The following is a 26,510-nucleotide window of genomic DNA, read 5'->3' on the forward strand; positions in this document are numbered from 1 at the left end:
ATCATCCGGATGTACCAAAATCTGCCGATACATTTTTTCGACATCTGCCACTAGTCCAACTCGATGTTTTCGAAAACGAAGAAGAAGTATGAGAAGTTCATCCTGTATAACTGGGCCCTTCGCTAATGCATCGTTTAGTGAGTATCCGGAAGACGTTCTCGCAGATCCATCGAAAACCACTCGAACTTTAGTGGTTGTGCTGGATTCGTTTACAACTGGATGATGCGGTAAAAAGCATCCCTCCCGTTGTCCTTCCTTAATATCCGTGAACGCTTTTATTTCCATAATCTTTTTCATGTGACCCAATTCTAAATATTCCTCCATGAAGCTAACGTATTGTTCGTTCAACTTACGGTCACGATGCAACCGTCTTTCCAGGTGTTGAAAACGACGAAAAGCTGATTCTGCACTATCGCCTAGCATGAATTTGAAATTTATCCTTTTTGGTAATTTGACTATATAGCGCCCTTCGCGCGAACGAGTGTAAGTTCTAATGAACTGCTCCTCGCTATCAGCTTCTTCCTTTGTCCATGCTGGTTGATCAGAGAGCTCTTCAACTTTCCAAAATTGCTCTAGCATTTCCATGGTTCTATCTTCAGAAACCAAATGACAAAGTACTTCTTTATCTCTCCGTCTTGTTGTTCTGCCAGAAACTATCCATCCGAAAACCGTGTTGACTAGTATCGGTAAGTTTGGTCCAAGACTCATTCTAGTCGTTGCACCGGATACTAAAAATTCATAAAACCATTCAGCTCCAATAAGCAGATCGATTTTATCCGATTTGTTGAACGTGGGATCCGCCAGTTGCACCGTCGTTGGAATATTCCAGCCCTTTGTGTCAACATTTGTTACCGGCAAGTTTCTTGTTACAGATGGAAGCACTAGAAAACTCATGCATCGCGAGTACGTTGAAACACGGGAGTCGACGGTTATCATCACAGAATGTTTGGCTCGTGCACCAGATTGTCCTACCCCTGAGATTGGTATGTTTACGGGCTTACGCTTCATTTGGAGAATCTGACATAAGCGTTCGCTGCAGATGTTGATTTGGGATCCACTATCCAAAAGAGCCCTAACGAGTACCTTTTTCCCAGTCATAGAAGGTATAGCCACTATAACGGTTGATAACAATACCTGGGTGTGCCTCGAAGTTGAACCAACACTCGATGAATTTGCTACTACAGAATTATCATGTTCGCTAGATGAAAATAATCTGTAACTTTCGTCCGAACCGTATGGAGCTTGTTCTACAGTGACGGCATTGGCCACATTTCCTGCTGCAGTGAAACCAGGATGGATCATAGTGTGATGCTTTTTTCCGCAATTCCTGCAGGTATATGTAGAGGAACAATTTCGAACCCAATGATCCGACCGGAAACAATTGCTACATAAGCGCTTTATGTTGACCATTTTCAACCTCTCCTCAACGGGCATTTGATGAAAGGTCGGACAGCGGACCAATAAGTGTGTTTCTCCACAACAGTGGCACTTAGGATGTGTCTGTTCGGTTGCGGAATGCGATGCAGTTCTATGCGCTGTTGCTCTTTTATCCGCTGTGACTGAAGCAGGTGATTGCCTCATGTCAACTAGGATGGCTTCTAGCACTCGAACTCGTCGTTGTAAGAAATCAATAAGTTGACCGTAACTGGGGTTGTGAAATTCAACTGCGAAATCTTCCCAAGCCTTGAGCGAAGCATCATCAAGTTTAGAGCAAAGCACATGAACTAGGAGTGCTCCCCAACGATCAGTCTCTTCTCCTAATTGCTGTAGAATTTTTGTTCGTTGTTCAAATTCATCTACAATACTCAAGATGGCTGTTGATGAATCTTTTTTTATTTTAGGAAAGTCCAACAGAGCCTGCATATGCCTTTTTTTTAATAAATAATCATTGGAGTAGCGTTTCCTCACTGTTTCCCAAGCAATTTCATAACTGTTCGCAGTCAACGTTATAGTCTCAATCAATTTAAGTGCTTCTCCTTTAAGAGCTGATCGCAAATAATGAAATTTTTGAATTGCAGTCAATCCTTCCGCCTCGTGAATCAGTGCAACGAAGGTGTCTCTAAATGTTAACCAATCATTATAATCGCCACTGAACTCCGGAAGAACAATTTGTGGAAGTCTAATTCCAGCATTTAGCCCAAACGTTGCTTTCGTCATCAACGTGTCGGTTTCACTCGCGGATGAGGAAGCCGCTTCTAAAAGTCCTTGTAGCCCAGCACTTGTTTCGAAGAACAATTTTTCGAACGCTATCCTAGCACTGTCATTTTCATCCTCCTTTTCAGACGTCTCATCCAGAGACTCTATGATATCCTGTAGCTCCTCATATTCCTCCCATTTTTTGTTGAGCTTATTCAATCTAAGCTTGACCTCAGTTAACGAACCATCTTTGTACTCCGATAAATACTTAGCGTGACGGGTGACGGATGCAAACAACTGATCTCGTTTGCGCAACTTTTCCTTCAATTTTTTCTCCGCCATTTTGATGAGAAATTTCCACAGATAATAAAATGGATTCTGAAATTGAAATACAAGCGAAGCACCCACGAGACAACTGAATTTTACTGGACAGGTACTCACCTGGTACCTGTCACAGACAGGCCTTGTAGCAATTTATTACAAGAATGAATTCTCGCACCTCCACAATCGCTCTGAATATCCGCGGCTGTAGTCGTCTAGCTTTATCCAGTAGGTAGTTTTAACAGAATCCAGTGAAATCCAAATATTGTAGTAGATTCTTAGAGAGATAAAAGACCCAGGAGCACCTCACTACAGTTGTATTGCTTAATGGACAGGTACTCACCCGAGTTCCTGCTTGAACAGTCCTTGAAACTAGTAGCAAATATGCGATGGCGTACCCACGCCAGTTGAAGAATGAATCCTTCGAACCTCAACTTTCGCGCAAGGCTCTGCAAGTCCTTAAATATAACTCCAAGCATAAACATAAGCACCAGCAAGCCAATTGTTCATCGATCCTCATCTTGCACTTTCCTGATTCCGAAATCCTGGTCACGGCACCATTTTTATGAGGGAGATTGTGCAAGAACTGAATATTTCTTTCCCTTTTTTTTGCAGAATAATTTATGCTAACTTTATTTTTGGTTTTAGCACAACCCGAAAATGTTATAATTAATTATTTTATTTAACTCTCTTCTTTAGTCTACTTATAATGGTTCTATTTCCGTGAGACATATAGCTTCCTTTATTAATCACCACTGCCGCCTTCTCTAACCACTTGCATACTAACTAGGGGGAACGCGCTAAATCAGTGTTACCTAACTTACACTCCCGCTTTCGAGCTACCGTAGATCGAATCGGGTAAGATGGAGGAGTTGAATCGGTTGGGATGATTACTCTTGCCTTATCAACCAAACAGCCCTTTATAGCAATCAGAGATGTGTAGCTTGCATGCAAGTTGAAGAAAATTTGTAGATTCCATCAAGGTCTTTGAAGGCTTTTGCTATTTTGGAGATGAAAATCCGATAAAATACTAAACGATTCAATTTTTCAATGAGAATTAAACTTTCTGAAGAAGTCTTTGCATTGCAGTCATACATCTATTTATTTATTTCTTAATGCATGTGTTTCATATTTATTGATTTATTTACGTATTTATTTATACCTTATGATCAAAAAAGAACCGGAATTTTCATTTTAAAATTCCCGCTCTCTTCCAATCGGTAAACTTTTATTCTCTCAACGTTGGCAAAACTTTTATACACATTAGGTCAAATTTTGACGCATATCGTACGATTAGTTTTTGTTTGGCGTCTATACAAGGAAGTTGAAAAATTTTCGTGTGGCGATTTTTATAATGGATGAAAGTTTAGAACAACGTGCGTGCATCAAATTTTGTGTTGCAAATGGATTTAAGTGTTCCGAAACGTTGAAAATGTTAGAAAAGGCCTTTGGTGCATCGTGTCTAGGAAAAACACAGGCATACGAGTGGTGTAACGCTTCAAAGGTGTTCGTACAAGCTTGAATCATGATGAGATCCCTGGCCGCCCAAAAACATCTGTTACTGAAGAAAATAATAAATAAATGAATAAATGAATCGGCGAAGCAAATCGTGTTACAAAATCGTTCTGTACCGATTAGAGAGATTGCTGAGTTGTTGGGCATCTCTTATGGATCAGCCGAACACATTTTAACTGATGTTTTGGGTTTGAAACGCGTCGCTTCTCGGCTGGTGCCAAAAAAGCTGAATTTCATTCAAAAACAGCGTCGTGTTGATGTGGCCAAAGAGATGATTTCCAACGCAGATAGTGACCCCACATTCATCGAATGCATCATAACTGGTGATGAGGTGTGGATCTATGAATATGACGTCGAAACCGCACAACAATCGACCGAAACCGCACAACAACCGCTTCGAAGGCGAGCCGTTGTTTTAAATTTTCATCCATTATAAAAATCGCCACACGAAAATTTTTCAACTTCTTTGTATAGACGCCAAACAAAAACTAATCGTACGATATGCGTCAAAATTTGACCTAATGTGTATAAAAGTTTTGCCAATTTCATTAGTTGGTCTCGTCTTTTATGCTCACAAAAATAACATGTCAATGATGCATACAGTATACAGCATTAGTACCTTTTGTTCATGTATGTTTTGTTTTGTTTGTGTAAAGTTTATAAAATTAAAGGGTTACAACCGTTTATTTTTTAAAAACAATATTTGACAAATAGTGCCCATTACTTGATACACAATTTCGAGACGTTTAAAGAAATTATTGGTCACAATTTCACTATATTGACAACGGTCCTGGACTTATTGAAAAAACTTCACTTTTTGAATAGCCCTATAAATAGAAGTCACAGCTCGATAAGTCAGACGATCAGACGATCGCGGTGACCAAAGAAAATCAGTGCTTCTGGAAATGATTTTTTTGCGAAATTTTTATTCCAACACTGCCAACGTTTCTCGCGAGGTATGGCACGTGGCTCCCTTCTGCAAAACCACATACGACTGAGATGACGTTTCCGTTTCAATTCGAGTAAAAAATGTTCTGTTCTTCCCCCCACTTCGCCACTACACACCACACCGTCACTCGCAATGAATAGAGGGCTCCTCCACAACCTGTAACAGATTCATCTCGGCATAATCACGACATTTTTGCTTGTTTATACAGGTAGAAGTGGGTTTCCTCGTTCATAATGATGTCGCTTAGAGAAATCTCACCACTGCTTAGCATTTCGACTATAAATTTGAAAAGTATCCACATGTTTCTTATCCGAACGCGCGGAACTCTTCACAAGAGCGGATGAAACTCGTTCAAAATTTTCTGGAGGCCCGGAATTGTAACGTACGACTGATTTTTCAAAATCGAGTTAAAAAAACGATAAATAAAAATGCAGTGAGCGACACTCCAGTGCTCCATGATAGAAAACTACTAGACGAAAGTAAACCTTCCTCTACTTAAGGCAGGCTTGCAAACTGGCCACACTACACTACATGATGGTGTTAAGTAATGCTTTCATTTCGGATATCGTATTCGTTGTGATTTAAAACAGATTTGATTAAAAAAACAAATACAGTATCGATTGAAAGTTTCCGTACATTTTCCCTCACAATAACATTATTTCAATAAATAGGAAAATAGCAAAGCCTTGGTATTACATTGCCTTGTCCTGTAGTGGAATTTAACCTTCTGTTTCAACAGACTTCGCAGCCGATTCAGAGTGTACAGAACCATTGTATGGCTGGTGCTACGATTCTATTGACACTACGAATCCTTCCAGGTCGGGGCTCGAACATACGACAACTGGTTTGTAAGACCAGTGCCTTATGCATTGAACCGCCAACCCGGGACAATAGAAAACCATTACTAAATTTAAAAAAATGGGGTATAGTACAGTCTTCGCCTAAAAGAAAATGCTATTGAAATTCCTAAACAAAATTGGCCGATATTTGTGCAAACAAACTTTATTTTTTGAGAAGAAAATTATTTCTTCCACAGGTAATATTTGTACACTTTGTCACGGCTGTGTATGTTCGGCAAAACTTATGCAAATGGCTACCATAATGACAAGTAAATACAAAATATGTTAAATATTCATAAGATTTTCAAAATGCATTATCATTCATTACGTTTGTTTAGCTTTTTGAACTATTGTATGTTATATATGAATGACAGTATGAATATTAATTGTATGTCGACATTCTAAACCTCAAAATATTAACTTCATCATAAATACCGAATAGCACAAGGATTTTGAGTATATTTAATGGATTCACAAAAGCTTGATTTTTTTTATTTTAGTTTTGATCATCGTATGTCATCCTATGGACATCAATCTTGAATGAAAAAAACAACCACAAACTGTAACTTGATATAAACAGTAAGTCGCAGAAGCTCCGCCTCTTAAGATTTTCAGGTTACATAGTAGTTAGAGTGTACGTTGTCTAAGTCTTCAATTTGTTTCATATAAGTTACTGTCATCGAAGCGTAATAACGTGTGCTACTTGGATGCTCACTACTATATTTTTATAGAAAATTTATCCACTGCCTGGTTTCGTGTTTCGTGCCAGTTTCTAAATTTGTATTATCATCTTAAATCTACCACATATTTACAGAATCAGAAATCATATGAAGAGACTTTATTCGAATATATGAGACGTTAAATTTGGATTCATTTGATTCTGAATAATATTCCGCTAGAAAGCAATATAGCACAAACATAAACAAAATGTAAAAATCTATTATAATAATAAAAATAAAAGCAAATGATTTAAATGTCCAATATTTTTATAGAATTCTAGTCTCAAAATTTGTAGGTGTTTGAAAACCAAACAAATATTATAGAACATTTAATGGTCAAATTTTGCAAATCGGTATCATTTGCAATAACATTCTGAACATCCCAATCCGAAAACAGTCGCACAGTATTGGCATATTCACTGAACTGGGGCCTCATCAATTCAATAATCGCCTTTGTTCCAATGCCTTTCCATGCCAACGGCTCATTACGGATGACTGAAATGAAATGTAGCAATCCATTTGTATATAGAAAGTGAGATAACGCAACAACTGGGCGAATTTGTTTACGTGCCTATGAGTAGAATGGGACAACGCTTCATTAACATCCCTCCAGTGGGGGAGGAGGGTGGGGTCATGCGAATGAGCGAACGCCGAAGTTTTGGTCACTGATAAAACAGTTAAATTAATGTAAATGACAATATAAATTATAATTATTGCTCGAGGTGTTTGAAAATGCTCGAAGGTACAGTGCGGCGTAGTTTATCAAACAAATGTCATGAAAGCATAATTTATGGAATGCCTCTAGACAATTATAATGAATGGTATGTCGTATGATGCTGCGGAAGCTTTTCATTTCAAGTAGGAGATAAGCTATAGTCTAGCACATAGAAAACAAATAGTCTTGATTTGGGTTCCACTGTTTCATAATGAATACAACAGAATTCTGTTAATTACCTTATGTTTGATAATAATTCTTCGTTATACTTATCCTTAGGGTCAAACGAAAGTTTGGTAGCAAGATGTATGAAAGCTCTTGCTCATATCAGACGGCACTGGACCTGAAACGGGCTGCATCGCCCCTTATAACACATCAGGTGAAATCCGAGGACTGCCTTGGATTGACCCAATGCGCCACTGATTGGGGATCATATCGTTTTCACCAGTCCACGTTCGAACAACTAAAGCAAAGCGTCGAGAAGGCTAAAGCGGCATTGCAGGATCGAACTGCATTCCTTGGCAGTTCTAGTGCATTCAGGTGAGTACACTATCTTTTAGCTGTAAAAATACCCGTTCTGCAAAGGTTGTGTGCTTCCTTCAACCTGTTACTAACTCCTTCCCATTTGGATTTCTTTCCCAGTGACATATATTCATCCCCCCGACTAACGGAATCGCTAGAGAATGTGATATCGCACAGTAGTACTAATAACAACAACACAGAAAGTAGCAATAGTAACAATAATGCCAGTGGCACCACAAGTAACAGTATTAACAACTCCAGTAACAGTGCTAATGGTGGTAGTGGTGGAAGTAGTGGTACAAGTGGTAGTGGTTCCAGTAGTGCCATCAGTGTGATTAATGCGACCTCTCTCGTCTCACCGAGCAATCTGCTGGTGGGCAACGGACTAACTTCTCAACGTCATCGGAGTGATTTATTGGGGACAAGTAATCTAAATCTTGTTTCGTCAACACAATCACCGACCAGTACCTCGACACCATCGTCCATACTGTCGCAGAACCTGGAGTCACCATCGTTGGATGTAAAGTCTAGACAAGGTAAGGTTTGCTTCGGCGAAACAGCATTTCACTTAGTCGGAAAATGTGTCTTTCACCTCAAAAGGGGAAGGAAAATCCAACCACGAACGAGCTACGCGAAAAGGAATCCACCAATCGGAAAAGGATGATGTTGCTATGGTTACCGGATTGTGTTTATACGCTTGATGAATGCGCACATTCTGTGTGCTGACTCCTCCTTATGAATTTTCCACCCACGGCTAATCGCCAACTATCAAGTGGGTGGGAAACGTGGATAGGAATGGGTTGGCAGATCTCCCTTTGTCTACAGTAGACAGGAAGTGTCTTGTGCCGCCTGCAATTGTGTTTGTGAGAAGAATTGAAGAATTTCTACTTAGTATGCGAAACACTGTATAAATTTAGTGAACGTGTAGCACTTGACTACTTTTTACTGTTACTATTTTTCTTTTTCAAAGTGCACCACAGCGCTCACTGATCTATGCAAATAATAATAATTGACTTGTTCCATTAGAGTAACCTCTCACTATTTTGAAATCGAATAAAACATGCAAAGGTTTCGTTTGAAACAGTGAACAAATGGGTTCAAAAGCCTAAACTTTTATTTTTATTTAATTTAACAAATTTTTAAGTTGTTATGTTGTTGGAGTTTGCTGTTTGCAGCTGGTTTTAGATTGAATAGCGGTATATTAACGTAATAGAAACAGTGAATTTTTCTTGATTTACAAAACCACCCTTTAAATAACCTTTTGTTGGAACTGGACATCCTTGTTTTTTGCTTCTGTTCATACCGTGCACTTGTAAGCAAAATGTGATTTAGCAATCATTCAATAAACATCGTTTTATAAATGGCTAAATTGTATTATTTTGCATATTGTAGTGTACACACATTAATTTTTTTGATGAATCTATGCGGAAAAATATCGAGATTTGTTTGGTTATCGTCCCGGCAAAATGTATAATTAAAGAGATTATCAGCAACCCTTAATTTGGTAACTTTCAATTTTTGCCGAATTTGTATTTAACCATTTTAAATTTTAAATTAAATGATAATCAAATTCAATTAAATTAAATTTAATAGTCATGAGTAATTGATCGTATAAAGTAGTATAAAGTATCGTTTTAATAATTATGAGTCAAAAGTTCGATAAACAAGGGTTTAAATGATTATCATTTCGATATAAACTTGAAGCAAAACTAACCTAAAAAAAAATAACTGTCTTAAGGGGCGGGTAGGGTCTAACACTTTTAAAAAATCGTTCATTTTTTTCTTTGTATTTTCTTATAGTAAAACATTTCAATATTCTGTGAAATATTGCCTAGCCTATATCCCAAGAAAATTTGACAAAACATTCTTGAAATGTTTTATTATGACAAAATACATAGAGAAATATGATTTTTTCGGAATCTCAGACCCTACGCGCCCCCCAGGAAAATAAATTGTTCCCTTTGATTTCATAGACGTATTTTTCTCGGAAGCAGGTTTCGAAACTCCGTGTCCATCGTCTTTCGAAAGTATTCCACCATTTTTTTCAAAATTTGCTTACATTTTCTACATGTAAAATACCAGATCCCAACGTTTTCCGTTTGGTTTTTTGATACTTTGGGGAGTTGTTTCAGCTACAAAAAGGCGGATATTTTTGTGAATAATCGCATTTTTTTACTTTGAACAACAATTCGAAAAATAAAAAAAAGTCAAACAAAAACGTTGGGGTCTAGAAAAATGTCTACTTTAACTATACTGCGTCTAATGAGCATTTTGTAGGTGGTTAATTTCGTGCGGTGGCGTACTTCACTTGATCGAAGGGTTTTTCTGGGTCCAAAGTAAACATGATTTCCATTCAAATCGGCGGTCACCATTGAGCCAAATACACGAAATCGTCAACCATCTCGATATCGTCACCGTTGATATCCATATTCGACAATGCATTGCTAGTATCAGGTAACGGTTTTCTATCTCGGAAACTTCCAGTATTATATACTATTCTATTCAGCTCGACTAGACCAGAAAAAGTCAGTGTGTACCTTCCAAAGATTTTTTTATCCCCTCTTTTTATCGGGCATGGTGAATCCAACAAACATAGGCTACCATTATACAATTTTTCGACTTCCGGAATAAAGTCCCAAAAATATCGATTCCGGAGATTCAGTGCATCTAGGGTGTGCCAATGTGTAGGGCACTAATCTTACAAGCCAAAATCAAAAGTCGGTTGAATAAGAAAGTCAAATTCCACAAAAGGAATGTAATATCAAGACTTTGCAATTAGTAATTGAAAACGTTAATTGCCATCGCGCATCAGACAACTTTTCTGAATGCTTATGATTTCTACAATAGAAACAAGTGAGCAATTCCAGAAATGCTTAGCAGATCATCAAACACGACCTTCTCCGATTTGGATAAAACTTTGCACATGGCTTCAGTATGGCAAACCATAAGTTTTGAACCGATGGAAAGGTCAATCCGACTCACGACTGATTTTTAAAAAAACCGTATGTATTTGTGCATTTCACAAAAATTGCCTTCTTCAAATCATTGTAACTCGGAAATCGTTCATCGTACAAAAATGGCGTCCAGGAAGAAGGTGTAGGGAATCGATAGGGCACTCTAAAAAAATATACACAGAAAAAAAAATTGATTTTTTTCTCAATAATTTAAAAATGAACCAAAAAAATTAAATTAAAAAAATCAGGGTTTCAATTTTTTATGATAATTTTTATTTTAAAGTTCTTATTAAAACCTACAGATTGATGGCTATCTCATCCGTGCCATTTGAAAAATGAAGAACTAACAGCTAAAACAATTTACAGATATATTCGAAATTTAAAGTTCTCGTTGAAAGATAATCATTTAAACAGTAGAATTTTATTCTACAGGTTAGGGGCAATCAATTTGTTCATGATATCATTTCTTCTAAAAGTAGCTGTTCTTGAGATAGTTGGATATTTAATTATAACACCATTTTTTATATTTTCACCAAATGTTTATTTGCTTGCTATATCTACAATTATTACATGTATATGAATAACTCTTAATCATATTTAAGGTTTTATTTATGTCTGACGGAGCTGCCTCGCAGTACAAAAACAGAAAAAAATTTGCAAGCCTCTGTAAATTTAAATCAATGTATAACATTGATGCTGAGTGGCATTTTTGTGCTACTTTTGCAACGATCATGTGATGCACTCGGGGGTAATTTAAAGCGAATGGCACGACGTGAAAGCTTGGCTAAACTACATGAACACCCAATCACAACTGCAAAACAATTATATGAATGGGCAGAGCAGAGACGTCGAGATGCATTCACGACCATGTCTTTTTGTTACGTGTCACAAGAAGAATATGAACGGGGTGTGACCGAGTGAAATAGTGTTTATAAGGATACCAAAATGATTCCAGGCACACAGAAATACCATTCTTTCGTTCCGATTTCAGAAACCACAATCGTCACAAGACTGTATTCGAATGACGATGTACGTAGTACTCACACAATTTTCAAAAACTTAAAACCTTAAATATGATTAAGAATTATTCATGAACATGTAATAATTGTAGATATAGCAAGCAAATAAACAATTGGTGGAAATATAAAAAATGGTGTTATAATTAAATATCCAAGTATCTCAAGAACAGCTACTTTTAGAAGAAAGGATATCATGAACAAATTGATTGCCTTTAGTCTGTAGAATAAAATTCTACTGTTTAAATGATTATCTTTCAACGAGTACTTGAAATTTCGAATATATCTGTAAATTGTTTTAGCTGCAACTTCTTCATTTTTCAAAAGGCACGGATGAGATAGCCATCAATATGTAGGTTTTAATAAGAACTTTAAAATAAAAATTGTCAAAAAAAATTGAAACCCTGATTTTTTTAATTTAATTTTTTTGGTTCATTTTGAAATTATTGAGGAAAAAATCAATTTTTTTTTCAGTGTATATATTTTTTAGAGTGCCCAATCGATTCCCTACAACTTCTTCCTGAACGCTATTTTTGTACAATTAACGGTTTCCGAGTTACAACGATTTGAAGAAGGTAATTTTTGTGATATGCAAAAATACATACGCCCTTTTTAAAAATCGTGAGTCGGTTTGACCTCTCAATCGGTTCAAAACTTATGGTTTGCCATACTGAAGCCATGTGCGAAGTTTCATCCAAATCGGAGAAGGTCGATTCTGATTTTGTCACTTTTTCGTCTACTCATTCCGGAATTGCTCAAGTGGAAAATTTTTAAGCAGAATGAATGATACATTTTTCGAATATTTTTCATATAGAATTGGTAGAATAACCATCAATTTTCTTCTTCAACAAGCTTAGGCTCATTTGGAAGCTAAACTTAGGATGTAGATCAGGTTTGAAGATTGAATGGCTGTCACTTTCGTTTTCGGAGATATAATAGTAGAAGTGACGTAACCGACAAAACTCATGTACGGATAGATAAAAATGATCAGCTTAAAAATGCTCAAATGAGTCACGGTGATAATTCGAAATTTGTTTAAGGGGGCACTTGCAAAAATGCAAATGATTAGCAGCTGAATGCGGATGTAATTGTTCTTGTTAAAAAAAAAACTCGCACTGCGAACAGCACAGAGCAGAGAGAGCACTGCATGAACTGCGAACGGCGTACAAAGGCAATTTGCAAGATGCCAATGTTCTTATACCCAAAAAAAATTAGAAGGCTTTAAAAAGAATCGACTAATTAAGTAATTTCGATGTTCCACAACGTTGATGTCATTTCCTTCGAATACACAACGGAGGAATATCAGAATATTCCTGCTCCATTCGAAACTGAAATTTGGAGCTGAATATTTGATTCTGGAACTGCAATCTGTATTTGGAACTGAATTCTGAACCTGGAACTGTAACTATATTCAAGAACTCAATTCTAGATACAGGAACCGGAATTGAGATCTGAACCTGAACCAACCGAAATGAGGAGGTTATATTTTTAAAAGAACGAAATATGTCGAGTGTCGGGTAACAGCTTGGCAGCTCTCATTGGCCCGATTTATTACTTTTCAAAAGGGCGTTATTATAATTTGAATAGAAATACATTTTATATGTACATTCCTAAAATTTATTCATTTCTAAAAAAATCAGCTTCGTTTAAAACTCCGTAACGATGTATTTTTGTAGAAATTCAAATAAAAATCGAATGTATATTATGTGGACATACTTCCCAAGGTTAAAAAAGTCCTAAAAATACTAGTTTCAATGATTAAACTATCAATCATTTAAAAACAAAAAAAAGTGCTTATTTTTATTTTTTATTTTTTTATTTTTTAGGAGCAAGGGAAAAGCCCGCTGGAGCTGAGATCTTTGTTCTCCTTCTCCAGCAGGCATAAAACCTTCTCATCTTTGTATCAACAGATAACATTTGTCCAACTGATACATAACGAAATCTTAAATTACCCTTATTTAAACTACAAAGCTAGCTAACAACTATTGATATCGTCTAATTATCTAAATAAAACTAGCGGGGAAAAAATCGGAGATAACGGGTTTTAATGGTGTTACGAGATAGATTTAAATCAAATTCATTAGAGCAAGTATTGAATACGCGACACATACTCGAAAACGGTTCATTAAAGCCATAGTTAGTTCTAGCACGAGGAATTCTGAGAAAGGGATTAAACCGCAAATTACGCCGATGAATGTCAAAATTTAGCTGTTGTAGGAGATCTGCACAATCAATTCGAGATTGGATGAGGTCCGCGACGAAAACAGCTTTCAATGTATCACGGCGGACAGATAGCAAATCGAGGTGTATGAGCCTACAACGATCTTCGTAGCTTGGGAGATTCAAGGGATCTCTCCAGGGCAGGCGACGCAAAGCAAAACGAATGAACTTGCGCTGAACAGTTTCAATGCGCAGCTTATCAGTTTGGTAATATGGTGCCCAAACAACAACAGCATACTCCAGTGTAGAACGAACTAGAGCGCAATATAACGATTTCAGGCAGTATATGTTATTGAAATTCTTTGAGATGCGAAAGATGAAACCTAGCATCTTGAATGCCTTAGAGAGAGTATATTCTATGTGACATTTGAAACTAAGTTTTGAATCCAATAACACACCTAGATCCTTAATTGATGTCTCCCGTTTTAGTACAGCTTGCGAAATAGTGTAATCATACGTGATCGTGGTTCGTTTACGAGAGAAAGAGATAACGGAACATTTAGAGGCGTTCAGGACCATTCTGTTGACGTTGCACCAGTTGGAAAATACATCCAGCTGTGACTGCAAGAAATTTGAGTCTTTCAGATCTTTGATGAGATGAAACAGCTTGAAATCGTCGGCGAATGATAGCTTCATACAATGCAATGCGAAATTCAGATCATTTAGATATAGCAGAAATATGAATGGTCCTAGATGGCTTCCCTGAGGAACGCCAGAGCTCACGATGAATGATGTAGTAATGCAGTCACCAATTTTCACGGTCATACTACGACCAGTCAGATATGATTCCATCAAATTGAGAAAAGGGCCGCTAAATCCAAGCCTGTCGAGCTTTGCAATTGCTATTTCATGGTTAATCTTGTCGAATGCAGCAGTGAAATCTGTATAGATGGCATCAACTTGATGTTGCGCTTGCATAGATCGAATGATATATGATGTATATAGAACAAGATTTGTAGACGTAGACCGTTTAGGCATGAAACCGTGTTGAGTATCAGATATGTAACTGGAGCAGTTGTGAGTTATGAAGTCCAGGATTATTATTTCAAATAGTTTTGAAACTGAACATAATGCAGCAATTCCTCGATAGTTTGAAATAAGGGATTTATCCCCTTTCTTATAAACGGGAAAAACGTAAGAGTTTTTCCAAGATTCGGGAAAAGATCCAAGCTGGAGAGATAGGTTGAACAGTTTTGTCAAAGGTACAAGAAGACTTCTGCAGCATTTTTTCAACACTAATGACGGAATACCATCAGGGCCGGAACTTAATGATGATTTCAGTTTCAAAAATGCATTGTTAACGTCAGCAGTCGTAATCGTAGGATGAGGACCAAACGATGAACGGAGTGGAACATTGCTGGTGGCCAAGAGAATATCCTGCGTAGACAAAGTTTCTTTGGAGAAAACACTGCTAAAGTAGCTGCGGAATAGGTCACAAATACCAGAAGGGGTCGAAGCATCCAGTTCACCAAAAACCATATGAGTTGGTAATCCCGATTCATTCCTCTGATCGTTGACATAGTTCCAAAAAAGTTTGGGATTATCTTTAAGATTATTTTGGATGTTGCGTTGGTAGTTATAGTAAAGCGCCTTATTCAGTCGTTTATAACGGTTGTTAACAAACACATAATGTGATCTTAGTTGAAGAGAAGGATGCTTTGTAAGTTTTTTTAAGGTAGACCTTTTTTCACGTTTATAGCGTTTTAGAAGTGAGTTTGACCAGGGAGGATAAATTTGTTGACGACACGTTTTCTTTGGAACGAACTGGTCAATTGCATAAAGCACAATATTCGTCCAAACTGTGGCAGCGATGTTGCAGTCGTTGTCCGATAATAGCGAACACCAATCAAGTGATAACAGAAACCTATTCATCGCCTCGAAGTTACCTTTCTTGTAGTTGTAATAGGTAGATTCTGATGTAGTGTTAAATATTAGTGGCGAAGATTCCATTAAAGAAATATGGAGAGGTGGGTGATGACGACAGAGTTTAACCAGCGGTTCGGGGGCTGCATCAACTAAACAGAAATTCAAAAGCTCCTGACTGGCAAAACATAGATCCAGAAGGCGATGATTGCTGTTGTAATGATCATTCAATTGAACTAGACCAGCAGTGTTATAGTCGTCCAGTAGTCTATGATAAACATTGCTATTCAAGGAGTCAGCATTTGGATACAAATAATTGGAAACGGAGCGAATCCAATTAACACCAGATAAATTGAAGTCGCCTAGAATCATTAACTTATCGTTCAATTCCATTTGGTTAGTAACTAGCAAGAGCGAATTCAAATGTTGCTGAATCAATTCCATATCGTTGATGCGATCAGGCGGTATGTAAATTACACAGATAAAAAGTGTGCAATTTTTTAGTGTAAGAGCAACCCATAACTGTTCAACACTAGTACAGTTCGGAACATGTAGCGAACGAGAATGAAAATTTGAGCGACAGGCCAACAGAACTCCGCCGCCGCTTTTTTTAAAGCTATTTAGTTCGTTCCGATCTTGCCTGTATACCGAATACGCATTTCCAAAAATTTGCTTTGATAGTGTGCTACTGTTCAGCCAGGTTTCGATGAATATGTATATGTCATAGGCACGATCAGCGCAAGCTAAACGGTAATGATCGATACAGCTATTCATTCCTCCGATATTTTGATAGTAGATTCCTAAACAAGTGTTTGGCTTTGTCGAGTTGGATACTGATAAGGCATTGGAGGGTACTGTACCGGTGAGCGAGGGTAGGGACGACGGATCGATTGAGAAATGATTGGGAATGATCGAGGAGATTGTACTTGGGTGTAGTTGTATACATTTTGTTGTCGTGGTGGAGGTCGTGATGCATTCGGTCTGCGTAGGGGTGCTTGCTCTAAAAAAGGAGCAATAGACACACCGGATGGCCAGAAGTCCGGAGAAGTTATTAAATTTTCGAAATCGCTAGGGACCCGCAGCTTAAACGATATGAATGAGAGCGGTCGATCGATACTCTGGCGGACGAGTTTTAAGCATTCGATTAGACTACTGTCACACCTAAGTCTGGTTTGAACATAGTGTATAATATTTTGTACTGTTTCGTTAGGTAAAAATCTTGTTATATAGTACCAGTTGCTGCTATCTTGTACTTGCTTAATCTACCTATCAGTGAGATGATACCATTTTTTATCAATCCGCATGTGTTTTTGCATGAATATTCTTCGGTGTTTTAGTTCTCATGACATTATTTCAATGAGCGTCGTTTTAAGCGGCAGTTTGAGAATTTAATCACTTACCCTGTAATGTCGAATCTGCAAATCGGATTGAATTTGAACCAAAACGTGTGACAATCGATTGAACATTAAGTAAGTTTAACTTCAGAGTTTTTCGTCATTATTTATGGTACTTCCAGAGGGTGGTCAAATGGTGAGATAACTAAGTCCTCACAAGTTCCTATCTCATGCCTCCCCGTGTGTCTATGATGACATTTGGTCAATAGAACGGCGTCGACTGGGTGCTATCGCCTTCTGCGTTAGTAGCAGAATGAGAGGGTGCGAAATGGATTGTAGTTTGAAGCCCATCCTAAAGTACTTTATCATAGTATATTGCAACATGTTGTTTGTTGCATTATTTGTTATATATTGAATTGAATTATATTACATTGTATTATATATATTTGTTATTATTATTATTAATACTACTATTATTATAATTATTATTGTTATTAAAAAGATATGTTATATTTCCTGCAGTACTGCGACGAAAGAAGAGCATAACTTACTCTGCGAAATCAACTGTTATAGATTGTATCATAGCATATAATTTCATATATTATCTTATTATATTATATTTTGTTATGTTGTATGGTATTATACTGCATTGCATTATATCATATTATATTGTATTATATTATATTATATTATAAGTATTGTGTTATATTGTATTATGTTATATTATATTGTGCTAAATTATATTACAGGGTCCGGCACTCGAAGTGTAACCAATTAAAAAGGCCATAAATTCAGTTTGGAAAATTACTTTTACTTAATTCAAAGTACAAAATGTGTAAAAATAATACAAAATTCAGAATCAATTCACTTTTGCTCGATATGACCACCTTTTGCCTTGACTTGATGACTTGAGAGGGCGAAGGAGTTGCTTCGTTTGGCCGAAAGCGGTCAATTTCCGAACATTGTATTTTCTGACGAGAATATTTTTCCAATTGAGCAATTCGTAAACTCTCAAAACGATAGGGTTTACTTGACCGACCGTTCATACGAGAATTTGAGTCATCGATTGGCCACCAGGAGGCAGCACCCGCAACAGATAATGGTTTGGGCCTCTGTAACCGCAGATGGGCGCTCTCCAATCGTTTTCATCGAGCCTGGCGTCAAGGTAAATGCGACATATTATCGGGAAAGTATTCTGGAGGTTGCTTTGAAGCCGTGGGCAGACAAACATTTCAGTGGCAGACCATGGACGTTTCAGCAGGACTCGGCACCGTCTCACAAAGCTCGAGTGAACCAAGAATGGCTGAAAAACAACGTTCCGAACTTCATCACGTCCACACAATGGCTCTCGAATTCACCAGATGCGAATCCAATGGATTATTCTCTTTGGGCCATTTTGGAGAGCAAAGTCCGAACTAAAAGATACACCAGTCTCGAGGATCTGAAAAAAGTTATTGTCCGCGAGTGAGCCAAAATACCTGCATATCACATTCGGCCAAACGAAGCAACTCCTTCGCTCTCTCAAGTCATCAAGTCAAGGCAAAAGGTGGTCATATCGAGCAAAAGTGAATTGATTCTGAATTTTGTATTATTTTTACACATTTTGTACTTTGAATTAAGTAAAAGTAATTTTCCAAACTGAATGTATGGCCTTTTTAATTGGTTACACTTCGAGTACCGGACCCTGTATATTATGCTGTGTTATATCATCTTATATTATATTATATTATTTTATATTATGTTATATCACAGAGAACAAATATCCAACAGACATTCATACGTGCAAAGTCATGTGCAACGATGATTTTTTAAGGATTTTCACTTGAATGCTTTTTAAAAAAGTTTGTACTAGCTTGGATGTGATATATTATATTATATTATATTTTATTATATTATAATATTATATTATATTATATTATATTATATTATATTATATTATATTATATTATATTATATTATATTATATTATATTATATTATATTATATTATATTATATTATGTTATATTATATTATATTATATTATATTATATTATATTATATTATATTATATTATATTATATTATATTATATTATATTGTATTGTATTGTATTATGCTCAAGTATATCGACAACGGGGAGGGGCAGGAAGTGCATCAGGGTATCTTACAAGTGAATGACTGGATGATGGAGTGGATTGCCAACCTGAGTCACGCGGGGGAAGCGTTGTGTTTCTCCCTGAAGGTCTGAAATGAGTAAGGCGCACCCTTCTAACAAACAAACCATCAGACGGGTTTAAGCTGGTACAGCGAAATTCTTTATTATATGGTCGGATGTTCTTGCTGGAAGGCGCCGGGTTCTCAAAACCCATTTTGACCTTCTTAACAGCAATTATATGAAAGCTATCTGATAATCAAATTCGGATCTACTGTAAATCTACCCGCATACATTGGCAATGCCTTGAACTGATGGTGGCTTCACACATACATACATACATTATTTATGGTACTTCCGAGTCAGTATTCAGAAACCAGCATAACGATTTGTATTACCATAAATTAATATGATGAACAAATTGCAATAGTTTTGAGTCCAACTTTGAACCTTTTTGCCTTTCTCTATAGAAAGGTATTAGAATTGCTGGAAAAACCGACTTTCGAACGGAGCCTCGGAGACCCATAGTGTTATATACCATTCGACTCAGTTCGTCGAGATCGGAAAATGTCTGTGTGTGTGTGTGTGTATGTATGTGTGTGTGTGTGTGTGTGTGTATGTATGTGCACTTTTCGAAGATATTTGAACGCGCTCAATTTTCTCAGAGATGGCTGAACCGATTTGAACAAACTTGGGCTCGTTTGAAAGCTACTGTCGGGCCATTGATCAAGTTCGAAGATCAAATGGCTGTGACTTTTGGTTCCGGAGATATGATTGTATAAGTGACGTAACCGACAAAAAGCGTTGTATTTGAACGCGCTCAATTTTCTCAGAGATGGCTGAACCGATTTGAACAAACTTGGGCTCGTTTGAAAGCTACTGTCGGGCCATTGATCAAGTTCAAAGATCAAATGGCTGTGACTTTTGGTTCCGGAGATATGATTGTATAAGTGACGTAACCGACAAAAAGCGTTGTATTTGAACGCGCTCAAATTTCTCAGAGATGGCTGAACCGATTTTAACAAACTCGGGCTCGTTTGAAAGCTACTGTCGGACCATTGATCAAGTTCGAAGATCAAATGGCTGTGAGTTTTGGTTCCGAAGATATGATTGTATAAGTGACGTAACCGACAAAAAGCGTTGTATTTGAACGCGCTCAATTTTCTCAGAGATGGCTGATCCGATTTTAACAAACTTTTTTAGATTAGCATCACTGTTCTCATTTGTATGAGGCATCGCAAATGTCAAGCACTAGTTTGGAAAAATGATGCTGACTGTGTGACATAAACACTGAAGCATGCTTTTGTGAACTACTCGAATCAATTTGAATCAATTGGTGTCAAAATTAGTATCCAAAATTATTTAATAAAAGTATGAAACATATTTTCATGAGACTGTTGTGAAAGAAGAGAAAGGCATTATCACACCACTAGATGGATTAAGAAGGGTTTTTGATTGTCAGTTTGAATTTTAAAAACTCATCACCCTGTAACTCCAGAATCAGAATTCAGAATTCAACAAAATTTATTAATTTTCTATGCGACCATAAATCCTTTAATTTGAATTATAGTTTTGAAATTCGATTTGGCCTGAGAAGCTGTACAGTTTACATTTGATTCAAAATATTTGAAAATCAGTTTAGACATCTTTGAGAAATCGTGGTGCGAATTAAATTTTAGAATACTTTCCGAATCGAAAACTGAATACCGTTAAAACAGAATACCGCTAAAACTGAAATAAGTTTATTTAGTTATCGACTATCCAAATCTGCAAACCCAATGAATCTAATTAATTTATGTGAAATATACATTTTTATACTAATCACAATGTATCCCCTAAACCGGAAGTTGGATCTAACTAAAAGCCAGACTTTCCATTAGAATCTTAGATAGTTCTTAAATTTCATTTGAATCTTATATCGGTTCAGCCATCTACGAGAAAAATAAGTTACAGAATTTTAATTTCGATTCACATATCATCCTGTAGTTCCGAAATCAGAAGTCGGATCCAAATGTATTTCAGAACCTTGCTTGGGAGCATACGACTTTTCATATGAATCTGAGTTTGTAGAAAACGGTTGTGTCATCTCCAAGAAAATTGAGTGAAATTATTTATCACACACGCATTTGCTGATCTCGGCGAACTGATTCGTATGGTATATGGATGTTATGTTCTTTCAGCATGTAAGTAATTTAAATCAATATAATTATGGAATTGCTTTCAATTCGAAAATGCTGCCATCATCTGGTTTACATATGTCGTATTCTAACGATTATGTTGCCAGAAACGAAGCGTGCTAAAATCGGTCAGAGGAAAAGTGTCATGAAAAAGGATGCTTTTTGGTATTAGTTAACAATTGTATGTAACAGTATAAAAAATCGCGTTTCACGTTGCTCCCAAGCATTGCTTTGTCATACAGCGCTCAAAACTCCTACTGCAGGAATAGGGAGAAAAGTCGCTTACACAAAAATATCGATATCTCCGTTAAAAATAGACGGATTCTAACAATCTATGGCTGGTTGGACAGCTTTTACCGTGCGGAATCTAAGTCAGAAAACTGAAACTTCTGTTTGCAAGGTCAATTGTGACAAATATTGTCAAAGAACTGAAAATTTTGACCTAAAACTTCGTATAACTCAAAAAGTAAACATCCGATCTCAAAACCATTCATTAGCGTGACGGGAAGACCTTTCATTTGAAGCAAGTTTGATCAAAATCGGTCCAGCCATCTCTGAGATCTCGACCTTTTTGTTGGCAACACACATACAGACCCACACACATACACTCACGGACATTTGTTCCTTTCGTCGAGCTGAATCGATTGGTATATGAAACTCGGCCCTTCGGGCCTAGCAAAAATTTTCTAAAGTTTGAGCGAATTCTATACCAATTTTTTATATTAATAAAAAAAGGTAAAACACAACAAGCAAACCAATTTTAGTTACACAGATTTTTTGAATAAGATAGCGATGCTTCAGGAATCAGGAATCAGAACAAATTGGCTCAAATGGCACGTTCCCCTTGATATTTGGAGATTTGTGCCTTGCCATCAATTTGTTTTTAGCATCATTTTCCCGATATATAAGAGAAAAGGATTGAAAGGAAATGGTAAGGGTTGGACTAGGAGCAAAAGCAGAAGTAAATTCTGCACCCCTAAGGGATGCTGAACAATCTGCTGAGGATCACATTTAGTGGAAGCAGAAGTAAATTCTGAACCTCTACGAGGTCCCGAACAGTCTGCTGTTAATAAAACCTCCAACCCCCGAGAGGATTTAGAGATCTTACAAAAGCGACACCATTCTGCACTCCCGGAAGAATGCAGAACGATTCGCAGTATGTACGAGCAGAAGTAAATTCGGTACCCCCCAAAGGATGCCAAACAATCTGCTAAACCCTATTTAAGGTGAATACAGAAGGGATTCATTGACTCCAGGAAGAACGATGAACCCTGCTGACTATAGCTCCTTACCACATTGGGTGAGAAACGAGAGAATATCCTTCAATTTTAGCTCCGCATACACAGACTCAACCGTGTATGGAGAACCAAAAACCCGGATACGTAGCTGCGTCAATGCGGGACAGTTACATGCTTTTGTCTGAGCGCAAGTTTGCAAGCTGCGCCAGTAGCTGGCATGTTTGGATGCAGCCCAGGAACGAATCTTGTGCTTTATCCAACTAGTTGAAAGTGGTAAAGCTGGTTCAGTACCAACGAAATCATTCGTTGCACCAGCTCTAGCCAACTCATCAGCCCATTCATTTCCAGTAATACCAGAATGGCCGGGTACCCATAAGAAGTAAACAGCATTTGAAATGCTGAGGTCTTCAATTTGAGTTCGACATGCGATCACTAGATTCGACCGTGAGTCATTCGAACTGAGTGCTTTTAAGGCTGCCTGACTGTCGGAACAAAAATAAATTCGCTTACCACAGATCCTCTGCTGAAGTGCCGATTGTACTCCACACAGAATCGCGTAGATTTCTGCTTGAAACACAGTACAGTATCTACCAAGTGAATGAGACTGCTTCAGCCTCATTTCACGACAGTAGACACCAGCACCAGCACGACCATTCAACAGAGAACCGTCCGTATAACAAACTATGTGTTCATCAAGTTGTCGTTCCAGACAACCAGACAACCATTCCTCACGAAGAGGATAGCTCACATTGAATGTTTTGAAAGGAAAACTGCATGTGAGAGTTAGGTCACTAGGAGCGAGTAAATACTCATCCCACGTAACCATTTGAGACCACAAGCGAGTGTGGCTGGTAGCATAATCTAATGGGTTACTGTTCCAAAGCCCTGTAACCCTAAGACGGTGTGCACAAGATAATGCTTCTTGTTTAAGGAACACATGTAGTGGTTTAATACACAGTAGCGCCTCTAGAGCAGCAGTAGGAGTTGTCGTGAATGCTCCTGTGATCGCCATTAGGACCATCCTTTGGAGATGATTTAGCTTTGACTGAACTGTCGCGACTTCTCCTTTCTGCCACCATACAAGACATCCATATGCTAAAATTGGTCTAACAATAGTTGTGTAGATCCAATGAAGATATCTGGGTTTGAGTCCCCATGATTTTCCAAAAGCTCGTCTGCATTGGCCGAAAGCCATGCAAGCTCTTTTAATTCTGAAGTCAATGTGAGCAGACCAATTCAGTTTTGAGTCAAGAATAACCCCGACGTATTTAACTTGATCGACCACAGTCACCTCTGAACCAAAGAACTGCAACGGACGAGCTCCTGTGATTATCCTACGATGAGTGAAAAGCACCATTGATGTTTTGCCCGGATTTACAGATAATCCAACTTGACAACACCATTGTTCAACAGATCGCAGGGCTTGCTGCATTAAATCAAAGAGAGTGTTAATGCTTATACCGGTCATCAATATATGATAATCGTCGGCAAAACCATAAGTCGGAAATCCAAGGTTATTAAGTTTCCTTAACAAACCATCAGCGACTAGGTTCCATAAAAGTGGGGATAGTACACCACCTTGAGGACACCCACAGACACTCAGCTTTCTAATCTCTGCTTGCCGAAGCGATGAACAAAGAAGTCGATTACTAAGCATTGCGTGTATCCAATTTGTGATACTTGAAGGTATGCCATGACCACGGGCTGCTTCCAGAATTGAATTGAAAGACACGTTATCAAAGGCACCTTCAATATCTAGGAAAACTCCCAAGCAAGATTGCTTTTGTGAGAAAGCTTTTTCAATGTTGTACACAACATCATGTAATAGGGTTGTAGTGGACTTTCCACGCTGGTAAGCATGTTGCATTCCATGTAGCGGATGCACGCCCAAACTAACATTCCTGATATAGTGAAAGTCAGTTGTCAAAGAACTGAAAATTTTGACATAAAACTTCGTATAACTCAAAAAGTAAACATCCGATCTCAAAACCATTCAATAGCGTGACGGGAAGACCTTTCATTTGAAGCAAGTTTGATCAAAATCGGTCCAGCCATCTCTGAGATCTCGACCTCTTTGTTGGCAACACACATACAGACCCACACACATACACACACGGACATTTGTTCCTTTCGTCGAGCTGAATCGATTGGTATATGAAACTCGGCCCTTCGGGCCTAGAAAAAATTTTCTAAAGTTTGAGCGAATTCTATACCTATTTTTTATATTAATAAAAAAATGTAAAACACAACAAGCAAACCAATTTTAGTTACACAGATTTTTTGAATAAGATAGCGATGCTTAGCCGTTAACGGAATAGAAAGTATCGATACTCTAATAACAAACTGAACCGGCAAATGTTTTGTCTTACAAAAAATTACTGAAAAGACACGAAGATATGAAATCTATGAGCACTAAAAGATTAAACTGCAAAAACTAAAACTGCTTTAATGCTAAATTAAAAATGATTTTAAAACACACATAATGTTGATATGAATTATACTACCTCGGAAAACATGCTTATTTTTATCTCAAAAAATCTAAAGTAAAAAAAATCGACTTACTATTTCACTTTAACTGATTTTAATTCATTTCTACTTTAGAGAAATTTATCAAGAATTTGTATTCGGAACATTGGTGGCAAAATTTAATAAATTCAGATTTCTGTCCTAATTATATAAGTCATCTATATGGGTAATGTTAACATGAATGTCAATTAATAGTTTTTAGGCATTGTTTTTGAAATTCCTTGCTCAAGTAATAAATTAATAACTATTTATCTTTCCTTCCTTTTTGGAATAGCATTAACATACATACGAAATATTTGAATAAGCAAATAGCACTATTTTGTAACTCCAAACGAATCCAAACAATTAGGAGTGAGGTTAATTTTCAACAAATATTGGATCAATCATTTGCTCGTCGTTTCATGTACTAACTTTAACGATAGTAGCTTGTTAGATGAAAAATCGGTACAATTAAACGCATCGATATAGCATACAAAAGTCTAATGCACAGTAATGGAAAAACAGAGTTTTTTGTTCGCGGAAATCTATAAATAAAGATTTTTACTTATTCGCCGTAATTAATTCAAATCCAGGAAAAAACATTCGTTCCAATATATGTGCACAAACAATTACTCCAACATTTCAGCAATATTTATAATAGCGACCGAAAAGCAAATTGAGAATCGCATTCAAATTCTATAGCCGTAGTTTTCGGTAGCAATATTTATGGCTTCATTGAGGTAATGAATTCCTTCATTTGTTCCAGCCGGTTGAACAAAAAAACTGCTATGACCAGCTAAGCCAGCGATGATAGCACCTATATTCTTGGCTTCTGTTATTCAAATTAGGAGAATTGCCAAAAATTGAAATAATAAAAATTCTTCGTCGACTTGTGGTGGATTTTTTTATGGTAATAAAAGAAGAAACCAATGTTTAAGACCGGGTTGGGTACACAAAAGAACTATTTTCGCGAATGGCTGGGGGGAAGTAAAAAAGCATACTTTATTTGAATAGAATATCTTTGCATGCGCTTTGCTATTCAAAAGGGTGGCATTTTCATTCGAAAGTAAATTTTCTTTTTATATGAGCTTAAAGAGAAAAATGAAAGGTAGTGAAAAATTATTCTAAAGTTGAAATGAATTGAAATCAGTTTCAGTAAAATGGTAAGTCGATCATTTTTTTACTTATGATTTTATGAGCTAAAAATAAACATGTTTTCCTAAGTAATATAGTGATAGCAAACATGTACATTCACGCCAATTAAGCGATTCAATAGACTACACCCTCTAAATTACAGTCCTAGCTTTCAGTTATCGACTTGTTTCCTCTCTGACATAGCTTACCGCCAAAATTTTC

The 26,510-nt window shown here is 37.1% G+C and overlaps 2 protein-coding genes across 8 annotated transcripts in view; one reads left to right on the top strand and one right to left on the bottom strand.

Annotated features, from left to right (window-relative positions):
• The window catches only part of LOC131434811 (UDP-glucosyltransferase 2-like), a 235,984-nt gene that overhangs the window by 61,690 nt on the left and 147,784 nt on the right, over positions 1 to 26,510 (bottom strand). The window lies entirely within an intron of this gene.
• The window catches only part of LOC131434813 (DNA-binding protein D-ETS-3), a 191,447-nt gene that overhangs the window by 31,071 nt on the left and 133,866 nt on the right, over positions 1 to 26,510 (top strand). For both annotated transcript variants that reach the window (XM_058601980.1, XM_058601977.1), the window contains exons 2-3: positions 7,474 to 7,734; positions 7,837 to 8,252. In XM_058601980.1, the coding sequence (XP_058457963.1) occupies positions 7,499 to 7,734; positions 7,837 to 8,252 (652 nt within the window). In that variant the 5' untranslated portion in view covers positions 7,474 to 7,498. The remainder of the gene's footprint in view (positions 1 to 7,473; positions 7,735 to 7,836; positions 8,253 to 26,510) is intronic.

The sequence above is a fragment of the Malaya genurostris genome, chromosome 3 (genome assembly GCF_030247185.1).
Source record: "Malaya genurostris strain Urasoe2022 chromosome 3, Malgen_1.1, whole genome shotgun sequence".
NCBI classification, from domain to species: Eukaryota; Metazoa; Arthropoda; class Insecta; order Diptera; family Culicidae; genus Malaya; species Malaya genurostris.